Raw genomic sequence first — 12,634 nt, 5'->3', positions numbered from 1 at the left:
TTCAGTAGGAGTGAAGGAATGAACAAAAGTAACTATAGTTCAGTACAGACTTCCTAAGGCATGAGTCTTACTTTGGCAAACTTTTGAAATGTTCTTCCTATCTCTTCTTTTTTTTTTTTTTTTTTTCTCCCCTCTAGCTGTTCCAGAAATGCTGCCTAGTACAGAGGATATTGGATGCCTGGGAAGCCAATGACAAAATACAGTAAGGGATTTTGGGTTCAGAAGGCCTTTTTTCTAAGGCTGCAGATTAGAATATTGCCTTGAAATATTCTTTCAATTATTTGGATAATTTACAACTTAATGGTGTCTAAAATTATTTGGATTTTGGTTGTGATTTGCAATTAGGATTATTTGCATGTTAAACAACAGATTCACCAAATAGGCATATAATTTGAAAGCATGATTATTTTTTTTTAATGTTTATAACATCTCAACCCAAACACACAATATGCTTCTTTCTTGCTTTCTCAGGAATTTACATAGCATATTAACTTCTTTCTTTTTTTTTTTTTTTTTTCTTAAATGCATAATTATATTCTTCTTAGAGTGAGCAGCTCTGAGGTGGGCAAGCATTTTTGCCCCAGGTTTGCCCCACGTTTAATATTCTAACTTTATAAAACAGTTGGATTTCATGCTGATTGCAATGATTATAAGAATGAAATAATTTAAAAAACCCTAAAACATATTAAAGTGAAAATATTATCTAGGCCTCTGTTTCTTTGTCTATCTAAATGGTTTGGTCCTCCCTCGCTATTTTGAGATCTTTATGACTTCAAAGTGCTTTGTATTCCCAAAGTAATTATTTTAGGCTTACTGTCAGGCTGTAATTGGTGGGTTGGGTTTTGGTTTGCTTTTTTTTTGTTTGGTTTGGGTTTGTTGGGGTTTTTTTGTTTCCTTTTTTTTCCCCTCTGGCAACCCCTTGGGCAGTTGATAACAAATTTTGCTGATAGTTTCATTGCACAGCTATCATTGTGCACAGTTTTGTAGGTAACAAATATCTGTGGTTGCTGCTTAAGAGTTTTCCTAATTAAATTAGATAGGAACTAGAGCTCATACATATTTCATGCCAAACAGTTCCAGTCACCACACTGGAAAGAATTTTAATGGCAAGAAAAAAAACCTGAGTTAACAAGAGGTATCTCAGATGGCGTGCTTTAAGAAGTTTGAGTTTATTTGAAGATTATTGCATGCACTCAGTGAGGAGATGGAGTCAAGCACTGGGAGCCCCAGGGGTAGAGATTCCAAATTGAGAGTTTGGGAATTATTTCTTAAAAATCATCAGCAAGAATGGTAGTAATATGTTTTCCTCTTGGATCATGGAATTTCTCCTTGGATTCTCTTAGTTTCAGTTATTCCATATGTTCTTGATGAAGGACTTTATAACTACTAGAATTTAACTTCTAGGTAACCCACATAATTCTTTTACTGCAGTCCATTTGATCTGCCTAGGTGATTAGAATTTAAAATAAAGTAAGTCTGGTCATCAGTGTGAGTTTATAGGAAACATTCGTTTACTGTTGCCTTGCTATTCATGTAAATGTAGTAACCACCAGTTGTGGCATGGTTGATAAAAAGTATTTGGAAGTGTTGAAATAAAAGTTAATTTTGCATGTTTGCTGGCTGCATTCCAGCAGCGTGTTAAGGACTGCTCAACTCAGAAAAAACGTTGTATAGGTCCTCCCAGAGTATACAACCAAAGAAGACGGATACAACACTGCTGTATATGCTGCTTTTATCACTGTGCACTTTAAATTTTTGAGAAAGCTTTGCAAGTGTGCTGGAAAACATGCGTTTCTGTAGAGAGCAATAGATCAATGCCATGTGCCTTCGCCCCAGCTACGCACGGGTTTTTGTCCTCTTGTGCAGCTCTTTGCAGGTCTCTGATGAAGTGCTGCTGTAACCTGCCTCTGGGTGTGCCTGCGTGGTCCTCGGGGTACGTGGGGACGCCGTGTTCCCGGCTGCCCTGGTGCAGGCGGTCTCCGAACCGAGGACAGTGGTGCCGGGGGGTGGCTCTGGGCTCACGGCAGGACCGGTGCAGCCGAGGCGCTCAGCAGTGCCGTGGATCTGGGCTGGGGCTGTTTGCTCTCTTGTTGGTTTGAGGGGTGAAAGAAATTGCCACGAACCTGTGTGCAAAAGGCTGTAGCTTAGCATTTGGAACTCATTTCCAGGTGTTTGTTTTATTTGAATAGTTCTAAACACTGAATTTGGGGTTCGAGTGCTGTCCTTATTATAGGACATACGTACAAATATAGTTTGTATTGGCTTCGTACTCTGTTTTTTGCTACAGGAACGTGTGGAGGGGCAAGACGTAGGGGTTTTTTCCAAACCGACTAGTCTCCTCACCTGCATATGTTCAGGTCCAGCAGTAGGGGAAAGCCTGAGATAATTTCAGTATAAACTTAATCCTTTTTAGAGATTCAGGAGGTGCTGATCACACTTTTCAATGCGTGTGGAGGTCATAAAGAAAAAAACCAAAAGAACTTGAAATGTAGCTGTAACTGCGTGTGATCAGATGAGCTGATAACTGTCTGATAGCATTGCTGTATTTGACCTGTCAGCTTAGACTGCTGCACACAAATCCCCCCAGCAAGGGCAGAGAAGAATTTATGTGAGCACAGCATACCAGCTCAAAATTAACTCTGATATATTTAGTGTCTTCCTCTCTCCCAAGGAAAAATAAAAGTCTTTATTATTATGTGTTGGCTCTGTTAACATCTAGGAAAGAAACCCTTGGTTTACAGCTGGAGACCTAGTAATGTGAGGTGGAACCTTCTTGTCATCCTGTTTGTAAGGGGTTTATTTTTGTTTAGTTTGATTCTGACCCACCAATTTTATTTGTGGTGGCTTGAGTCAACCTTCCAAAGATTGCTTCTTTGCTATCCGGTGAAGGAGAACTGATGAAGATTCAAAGTAACTTAGAGACTACTTGGACTTAGTGCTGGCTTCTTATATTTTTTTGAAAGGGGGAAATCTAATGGTTGTAGGTTAGTGTCTTCTGTTCTCTTGAATTCATCTGCTTAACACTTCAATCGCAAGTAAAACTCTAAAGATTTTTCAGTAGTAGTGATGTAAATTCTTATTGCTGTGAGTTTTCTTTAGTGGAAAGTATAATCAGATTATTTATTTCTGCAGTAGTCTTTCAAAGTACCTGAGTAGAGCTTCCTCTTTGTAACTGGCTTAAATTTTATCTAGTGTATTCTGAACTGGATGAGTGATCAGTTTCCCTCTCAATACATGAAAAAATGCAGAAAGGTTCATTTGTTCTGTGTAAACTCATCCTGTGTCCTGCCTGCATGAGCAGAGGGCATTCCTGCTTGATTCTCTGCTGCATCTTCTATACTAACCCTGCTTGGAGTAATGTGTACATATGTCAGACTGTTGCAACAGTGGGGAACTCTTAGCATGTCTAGATTATAAAAGCGGTTATGACTGTGACCCTGGGATTCCTGGTGCCTGTTATGTTGCTACTGGCTGTTTTCTCTTTTCAGGGCAGAAGGTGGAATGAGGCGAGGCAATATGGGCCACCTCACCCGGATAGCCAACGCTGTAGTACAGAATATGGAGAAGGGCCCCATGCAGACTCAAATTAGTGAGTTCATTAAAGGTACATGCTCCTTTCTCCATTTTTTTTTTTTCTTTCCTTGATTAAATAACCCTTGCAGACCTTTTGGAAGGACTTTTATTGCATGTATTTCATGGGGGTCCCTTTTATAATGAAAAGAATTTTGAGTTAAATATCACAATTTCCCATAACTTAAAAAATTGTCTGGACCAAATTTGGTTGCTTTTTGCTTTCATACAACTACACTTAAATTGTTGAAGCTTTGGTTTTGCAACCAGAGACTGAAGGTGACCTTTTTGTGCTAAAGAATGCTTCTTTTCTTCTGGATTTATGTGTGTGTTTATAGTGCTTACTTACAGCATTCTAGGGTGGTGCTTATAAGTGGTGTTTCTATACTCCCTTATTCTTACACCTGTCTGAGAGGAAGAGAGACACGAGTAAATGATCACAGAGGCCCTACATCTCTGCTTTGTCGGAGATACTCATATTGCCAGGTTTTGTCCATCGTAACTTCATTGGACATTATTTTGAGAACTAGTTCTATCTGACATTTTTGTGTGAGAGGAAGTAAGATTTTGATTCTGCATCTATTACAGGAAACAATGAGTACAAACATGATTTGAATTTCCATTTTTGGCTTCTAACAAAAATACCAAATGGTAATATAGTAACTTGGTGTGTTGTCATATCTACATGAAAATTGGGAAGTTATAAATATTTTAGTAAAGTCTGAAAGTTTCACAAGTCCTGTTTATTTCTCTCCATTGTTTTACTGTACTGGGTCTGGCTGGGATGAAGGTAACTTTATTCATAGCAGCTGTGCAGTGCTGTGTTTTGGATTTGTGACTAAAACGGTGTGGATAACACACCGCTATTTTAGCTATTCCTGAGCAGTGCTTGCGCAGCACCAAGGCTCACTCTTTACCCACTCTTTCCCCACCTTCGGGGACAGATGGGGGTGGACAAGAGGCTGGGGGACGGACGGACACAGCCAGACAGCTGACTTGGACTGACTGAAGCCATGTCCTCAGCAGTAGGAATTGCGGGGACGGTCTTTCCAAGATAGCTCCTGCTCAGAGGCTGGCTGGTGGGAGGCGGTGAGAGAGTGCCTTTGATCACTTGGTTTGGGTTTTATTTTTTTTCCTTCTTTTCTCCACTTATTAAACTTTCTTTATCTCCACCCATGGGTTTTTCTCAGTTATGGTCTTCCAGTTCTTTCCTCCATCCTTCTGTGGGGTGGAGTGAGCGAGCAGCTGGGTGGGTGCTTAGTTGCTGGCTGGGGTCAACACACCACAATCTCCATGAAAGAAAAGGAAGAAAAGAGTAGAACTTGAGTCACTTGTATGCTTGTTTTCAGAAAGTTGTAGTAAAACTTTTGTATCTTTAGGCGACTGTATTTCCACAAGTGTGTCAAGATTGTTAAGACCAGTGATAGGTTACTGGTTGGCCTAATGAAAGATGTTCTTTCTCTGCAGAATTTACCATATTTAGAAAATCATGAGTAAAATGTAATTCACTTTACAGAGCACTTACATAATGCATGCATTACTTGGCTCATGTGCAGTTGTATGTGTCTGCTCAAAAACTTCCAGGTAACCAGTGGGGCTAAGTGACTGGCTTTGATCCCTTCTCATTGAGTTGTGGTAATCTTTATGGTGACCTTTTATTACAGAGCTACCTGAAGATTGCAGAGGGAGATGGGAGAGTTTTGTAGAAGAGACGCTGACGGAAACAAACAGGAGGAATACAGTGGATTTGGTGAGAACAGTGATATTGTGCATATTTCAGATAGGCCTGCTATCTTCTAGACTTTCTTTAACTAAAAAAAAAGTTCTATTTCTGGGGTTTTTTTCTTCTTTTGCTTGTTTTTATGACATAGGCTTACAAAGGCAGAGTGTTTGTAGAAAACATATCCCATAATAGTTCTTCAAGCAGCAGCAGCTCTGATACATGGTGGTAAACTGTAGTCCACATTTCTGTGTTATTCACTGGGACAGTTCCTGTCTTCTTGGGGAGTTTGGTCTTTGATTGTATTTGCAGAATTAAAAGTATTTGAGCTTTCTTAGCTTTCACTTGTGCTTATTTTTTTGTACTTTTTTCAGGTGAGCACTCACCATCTGCACTCTTCCAGTGAGGATGAAGACATTGAGAGTGCTTTTCCCAATGAACTTTCTCTCCAGCAGGTGAGTTGACACATGCTCTTCACTATTCCTGAGAAGCTTGCTTCTCTGATTCACCCTTAATCTGTCCTAGTATAGAACAGCTTCCTAAATTTTATTCTTTGTCAGTGTGTTCAGCTCTTTTGTGTTTTTCCAATATAGTTAGTTACGTGGCAGACTTCAGTCTAGACTCCAGTTGGGAATAAATTTGGCTCAGACTGCTTGCAAGTCCCAGATACATGATGTGTCTCACATTTCTGTGAGGCTCTGCATATTTCTTGCTCTTTTCCTGGTTCTTTCCACACTAGGGGGCTGGGTCGTCCTGAGGTTGTAGACCAGTTGCAGAGAGTTGCTGTAGTTCCCAGCCAACAAGGTAGTGTGCATCACCTACTTGCAGTAGAATTGGAGCTGATAGTGGGGTTTTGCTTCTTCTTGGGCTATGCAGTCTAATATTAAAAACTGAAAGAGCTATACTAAAATTTTAGCAGTAAAGAACAGTAAGCAGCAGCAGCAAGAGTGGTAAAAGCCCTTGACCTAGGAAGAAACAGAGGTAATTAAGGGTTCATCTGCATTTAGCAAAGATCTCAGGATCCTCAAAATCTGAGGTATTCTGTTAAAGCTCCATCAAATATATGGAAGCTGCTTTCCAGGATGAAATACTTAGACAAGTTCTTCCAACCTTTTTTGATGCTAAGAACGTAAAGAACGTTAGCAGAACATACAAGTTTCAACCTTTTTGGTAGGAAGCTACCTATGGGGAGTAAAAAACCAATCTCAATCTGAAATCTAGTTAAGGGTAAAAATGAGCTGAAAATAGTTTATAGATATTCTTTTGTCCAAATACTCTGCCTACTCTGATGTTACAAATACCTTTCATTTCCTCAGCTGATACTTAGAAAGCGCATTAAAAAAAGGGAAAAAGCATTGTCTTTGTAAGAAAAACAAAAAAAAATTGTTTTGTCTTTTACTGTGACAAGTATCAATAGAAATATTGACACGAGCCTGCAGAACTCCTCAGACAGGAACATGGGTACTTTGTATCACCTGCAGTGGAGTCATGACAAAATGCAGCTGCAGAGATGCATATTTGAATTACTTAGCTGTAGCTGGAATGGGCTACTTACCAGTGTTCAGAATTATCCTCCAAATAGGAGAAATGATCTGAAAAAATAAAAATGCAGTGCATAAGAGGAAGTGTGAGAGTCTGTTTGGAGGCAGAAGCAATCCTTTTCATAAATAGAGAACGAGGCATGGATGACAAGGCAAGAATGTGACCAAAAGGATATCTGGGCAATTATCCTGAGGTGCAAGCAAAAAAAAGAAGACCCAAGCTGCTGCAGGAAACCAAACATGTGATAGGTGGGAGTGTTGCCTCAAAGACATATGGAGTAATTTTCCCATTCTCCTTGGTGAACGTCCAGTTGGAGGCAGTGAACTTCAAAAGTGATTTTTATTAGCGAAAGGTAAGGTAGAGGATAACAATGAGAATGATCGGAGGTGTAGAACATGACAAGTGAAGAAAAGTTGAAAGAATTTGGTCCACTTGGTCAAGAGAAGACAAGACTATACAGAGACATATGCCTCATCCAACAAGGAAGAAGGGTTTAAAGGAAGCGCAAAGTACCTTCTTGATGTCAGTGGTGGGTTTATATTGCAGTAAGGTAAATTTCATATTGCCGCAGGGGAAAATAAACAAATAAAAAAACCCCAATACAACATTTTAATAGAATAATGAAGCCAACAAATGGTTTACTGGGAAAATTTCGTAACTCTCTTTGGAAGAAGTTAAGAGCAGATGAGAGAAGCATCTGTCCAGCACTTGCAGAAGTCTGTCTGATCCCGCTTTGAGAAAGTGGGTTGTAGTAGATGATTTCTCAAAATTCGTCAGTTTTCTATGATATTAATGCTTTCCTAGAATATGTGTTTTCAGCCAGCTTAACTGAATATCTTTGGACACCTTAATGATAGCTCTTTTTGGATTCCGTTGCTCAGGCCTTCTCTGAGTACCAGATCCAGCAGATGACAGCTAACTTTGTGGATCAGTTTGGCTTTAACGATGAGGAGTTTGCAGACCAGGATGATAATATCAAGTAAGTTTATAAAACTTCAAGAGGCTTATATGTAGCATTTAAGCCTCTTTGCATCTAATCTTTCTTCTTTTGGTTCAGGTTTTAAAATGAACCTCACTGTGTACCTCCTCTGGCTTGAAACAAACAGAAGGCTGATTAATGGCTTGGAAAACAGCTGACCTTTTTTTCTTTTTATAGGAGTCCACCCTGATCTCCAAAGACAGTTTTAGAACCAAGGAAAAGAGTTTCTTCATTTTGAAGAGAAATATTTTTAATAAAACACACAATTATTATCCAGGCATGTTCTAGAATAAATTTAATTGCACAGAAGGCAAAGCATTAGAGCTTACTCTAGGCAATTATACAGATATTCTCTAGTGGCATTAAGTCTTTACTGAAATCAGGAGTAGAAAGAATAGTGTTCTGAAGCCCATGGAAAAATTTAGCCATTTTCTCTCTTCTGAAAAAGGAAACATAGATAAGGCAGGAGCAAATAGCAGTTCAAAGAAGGCAGATAGGTGGATTTAATGTTACGTGACTTGCTGAGTTCAGTGTTCAGAATTTGTGCTGCTTTTATAGAACTACTGTAATCTAATTAAAACTGCAGCTCATCTTCTCACCCTAAAAGCTGTACCTAACAAAATTACTGGGTCTGTAATTATCTCGCTTGTCCATAACAGTCCAGAAATTGTAACCATTTAGTATACAGTTATTGACAGAAAAGTGCTCCAGGAGGATACCCAGTGTATTTCCTGCTCGATCGTTTTGCCCCTTCACTTTCATCTCATGGCAATGTTCATTTCAGTCAAAGGAATTATTTGTCATCCAAGGTGATAGGGAGCGTATGTGGCAGTACCTGCTGTACATACCATCCTAGGGCTGATACTTACGGGCCAGCAAATGTTGGGTCTGCTCTGCAAAGAACTGTGGGATCCTGATATCTTGGAATCCTGACAGAAACTGGAAACTTTTAGCCCAGAAAGCTCTGGGCATGCTACTTTACTCCAACTCTTCAGCTGCTCCAGATCTGATTTATTGAGGATTCTTTGCTGGTTCTGCTCAGATCATATTTTTAGCAGCTACTGGGCTCCATGAAATACCTCAGATAAAATGACAATGTGGAAATAGTTTGACTGCTTCAGAGTTGCTTTCAAGGATGAATCAAAGTAGAGAGTCATAGGAGCTCCATTAAGGTGTTTGCCAAATAGTTGGGAGCTGTATTCTAACATGGAGAAAGATTTTGGAGTCCAGCTTTTCCTGTCTTTTTTCTTTATGAGCATTGTAGATATCCAGAACTTTAATAAGGCCAAAAAGTTCCAGACTAGAATGAGAGTTTAATGGAACATGGATTACTTAGTTCTACACATTTTTTAAAAAATAAAGTACACTTTTAACTTCTTATCAAATAGCAGCAAATATTGAGCTTGTGTGTGTGTGTGTAAGTGGAGGGGAAGACTTAACTTATGTGAGAAGCTGCTGAAGGTAGTAATGTCCATTTTAAAATGAACATGAAACTGAACAAAATCTGTAACTGGGATGTGCTAGCCTTCTCTGTATTCATGATTACAAAAGGAGGAATATACTACAGAACTCTTCTGGCATTGAACATTCTGAGTGGTGCTCCCTGTCATCTGTTTTCCAGCTGTTGAAAACTGCTGCAGATAGGAATTTGAATATTTTAAGAAATATTATTCATGATTCAATGTCCTGGTGATTTCCGTGATGGTATTTTTTTGCTAACTGAACAGTTTTGTTTAAAAGAAAGTAACACTGTCCAAACTCAGAGGTATGTAGATAGGGTGAAGAAATACTGCATTGACCCAAACTGTGCTAGTAGGTTGGAGTTTTTTGGCCTGTAGCACCCTCTGCTGTTCTTAGAGTAGACTCTCTTGGGTGCAAATCAGAAATTGGGATATTTAATGATTTTTGCAGCATTCATGTCTTAGTAATGCGTTGGGGTTGTTGAGCCACTGGTACACTAAGATTCCCTGAAGCTACTGTAATCATGTTAAAACAGGCAGGTGCGATCCCATCTGGATGTTTCTGGGTATATGCCCACTGTGCAGGATTCGGTCTCTCTGGGTCTTGTCTCATGCGGAGGAACCCAGTGGAATTCTTGGGTGAACACAGGACTGGAATCCCAGAGGAGCTCGGTGCAGCTCCTTCTCTTTTTAATTAATTACGAGTTTGGGTTTTTTCTATAAGATTTGGTTCAGCTGGAAAGACCCGGTAAAAAAAATTAAAGATAGCCTTTGTGCTGCATAGGTACCATGCAACTTGCAAAGTGATAGCCAGACATTGCTGTGGTTGCCATGAAGCCTCAAAATACCATAGTATCAAGATAATGACAAAGGTTGTTCATTCAGTTATTGCATCAAGCCTAAGCATGAAAATCTGAAATAATCTTTCATCTCAAAGAGAGGAGACCATTGCACATAAGACAGAAGTGAATATTCGGGGAACAAATGCAGAAGGCATTGAGTGTCTCTGTGGTTAGCTATCCTCTGGTCTTTTGTTGGGGGTGCAAAAGTGCTTTGTTGTTCCATGCCATCACTGAAGTTTCTTTCCCTTCTTTTTGCAGTGCTCCCTTTGACAGGATCGCAGAGATAAACTTCAATATAGATGCAGATGATGACAGTGTAAGTGGGAATTTTGGGATATTTATTTAATAGGACAGATTCTGGCAAGGTTATGCTTGAATCAGCTGTTGTCATTTTGAAAGAAAGAAGATTTGGTATGTTATTTTGGTCAATGAAAAGGTGTCCTTGTAGCTGAGTCCAGTTAAGAAACTCGGGGCATTACATGTGCCCTCAGAGAATCTCCCTACAGTTCATAGCTTTGGTGAGGATCTTCAGAAATAGTACTCTACATTGAAGGACTCTCTCTCTCTTTTTCTTTCTCTGTGCAGTGTCTGTCTATTGTCCTTATTTTTACTTTGATAATCTTTCCATGCACAGACTAGGAAAAACTGCAAATAGAGAGGACTTACGGGTCTAAATATTGCCATGCTGTTTCTTGCCTTTTCTGTTTTATTGACCTAAATCAGTACTCATTGAAAAAGCTGGACAGTGGCTGAAAGAGGTGATTCCAGGCTTATCTCCTGACAGAGGCTTGTTTTTGTCAATACTAAGACTTAGGTTTCCTCAGTCTTAAAATACTTCCTTTTTCACTTGAACAGTACTACAAAGAGTTTTTCTTCTCTCTTTTGGCTGCTCTAGACAGTGCTGTATAGATACAGAAAATTTGTTTTCTTTTTGAATCTGCCAGCTACGTCTGCAGCCACCACTAGCTATTTATACGCTCATCTTAACTTGGTTTTTTTCTGAGTAGGCAGTTTTTGTGTGTGATGGAATTCTAATGCAGCCATTGGTTTGGACTGTGCATCATCTGGAAGTCACCATTAAGTCTTTTGATTGAGAGATCCCAGAACACTCAAATAGGCAGACCATTTGTATATTTATGCTGATACCTCACTTTACTGGTGTCTGAAAACTGTCATTTCCAGAATGGAAGGTTGTATGTTTTGAAGCAGAGGGTGTGTGCACATGAGTTAAGTGTTGCCATATTTGCTTAGAAGCTCCTTGCAGTTCTGTCAAGGAGAATGCAGTCATTGAAAGAAATTGCACTGTGGGTTGCTAGTCCAAGTGGGACAGTTTGCATACATGGCATGGCTTTATTCTCTAAGTTCCAAGCTGGTCAGTTTGCAAATGTATTCTTAAGATCATTTGTTCCAGCCCTTTTCTACACTGACTTTATATCCCTGCCACTGTGAGGGATGCAGAGAGATTCTCATAACAGAATAGCTATGAGGCAGCGTGCAGGAGTTCCTGCTGTTTTGGAAGGAGTGTAGGCTGAGAAACTGTTGTGTGTGTTTCTTCCATCTATCATGGGCTTGCTGCTTCTGAGCACACTGTGCTATTATTACTCTTCCACAGCTGAACATTGCTTGCTGCACAGCTTGGGATGTAAAATGGAATAAATGCCAACACCTTTATGGTATTAGTTGTTTACAAATGCTGTTCTGTGAACTTCTCATCACTGAAGCTCTTGTGTCTGTCTCCAAAGAATGAATGGAAGTTGATTTCTTCTTAATATTATTTTAGCCCAATGCTTCCCTCTTTGAAGCCTGCTGCAATGAGCGGATCCAACAATTTGATGATAATGAGGAAGAAGAAGATATCTGGGAAGAGAAGGAGATAACCTATGCAACCCAAGTTAAATCAAGAACACGGTAAGGTGAAAACAAAAGATCGGGGGGGTTTAAATTATATATTTATTCTCCCCAAATGCTGTGAAACTGTACATTTCAGTTAAGTGCATGTTTAGTTTGTTACTTATGTGCTGTGAGGCCTTTTTCTAACGGAAACCAGAGTGCTTTCCATGTCACACTTCCGCAAAAAAGATGTGATGGTTTGTCTTGAATATGAAACAAAGATCCAATTTGAGGGAATGCAGTAATCATGGAAACATCTAATTACTGAGTCTGTTGTCAAAGAAATTTAAAAAAAACCCCACCCTTAGTTCAAAATACTTAGAACTTACTCCTTTCCTCATATTTGAAGAGGAGGAGGCTGAGAGAATAGTAAGAATGAGGGAAGTAGACAGAATATTCTTTTCAAAATGCTGAAAGAGGAAAAGTAATGTTTTACGTGAGAGTGAGTGACCTCCTGTGGTGCATCTCTGGCATTGCAAATCATTTACGATCTTTCATCCCTTTGATGTAGTCAGTTATTAAATGAAGTTACTTCTATAATTCTAAGTCTGAAAATATGATCAAATGAGACAGTAAAAATGGCCAAGACCTTAGTGTTTATTTGCATATCATCAATAAACAGATTGTCTTG

The 12,634-nt window shown here is 39.3% G+C and overlaps 1 protein-coding gene across 5 annotated transcripts in view; it reads left to right on the top strand.

The window, feature by feature from the left end:
* Positions 1 to 12,634, top strand: part of PPP6R2 (protein phosphatase 6 regulatory subunit 2) — a 122,391-nt gene that overhangs the window by 77,434 nt on the left and 32,323 nt on the right. For all 5 annotated transcript variants that reach the window (XR_007507609.1, XR_007507608.1, XR_007507610.1 and 2 more), the window contains 7 exons: positions 138 to 202; positions 3,489 to 3,604; positions 5,235 to 5,320; positions 5,665 to 5,745; positions 7,714 to 7,811; positions 10,372 to 10,429; positions 11,894 to 12,021. Coding sequence is in view for 1 of the 5 variants with exons in the window: in XM_049813562.1 (XP_049669519.1) it covers positions 138 to 202; positions 3,489 to 3,604; positions 5,235 to 5,320; positions 5,665 to 5,745; positions 7,714 to 7,811; positions 10,372 to 10,429; positions 11,894 to 12,021 (632 nt within the window). In the remaining 4 variants the exon portion in view is untranslated. The remainder of the gene's footprint in view (positions 1 to 137; positions 203 to 3,488; positions 3,605 to 5,234; positions 5,321 to 5,664; positions 5,746 to 7,713; positions 7,812 to 10,371; positions 10,430 to 11,893; positions 12,022 to 12,634) is intronic.

The sequence above is a fragment of the Accipiter gentilis genome, chromosome 11, assembly GCF_929443795.1.
Source record: "Accipiter gentilis chromosome 11, bAccGen1.1, whole genome shotgun sequence".
Taxonomy (NCBI): domain Eukaryota; kingdom Metazoa; phylum Chordata; class Aves; order Accipitriformes; family Accipitridae; genus Astur; species Astur gentilis.
Note: the sequence above shows the minus strand (reverse complement) of the source record. Positions and strands in the feature narration are given on the sequence as shown.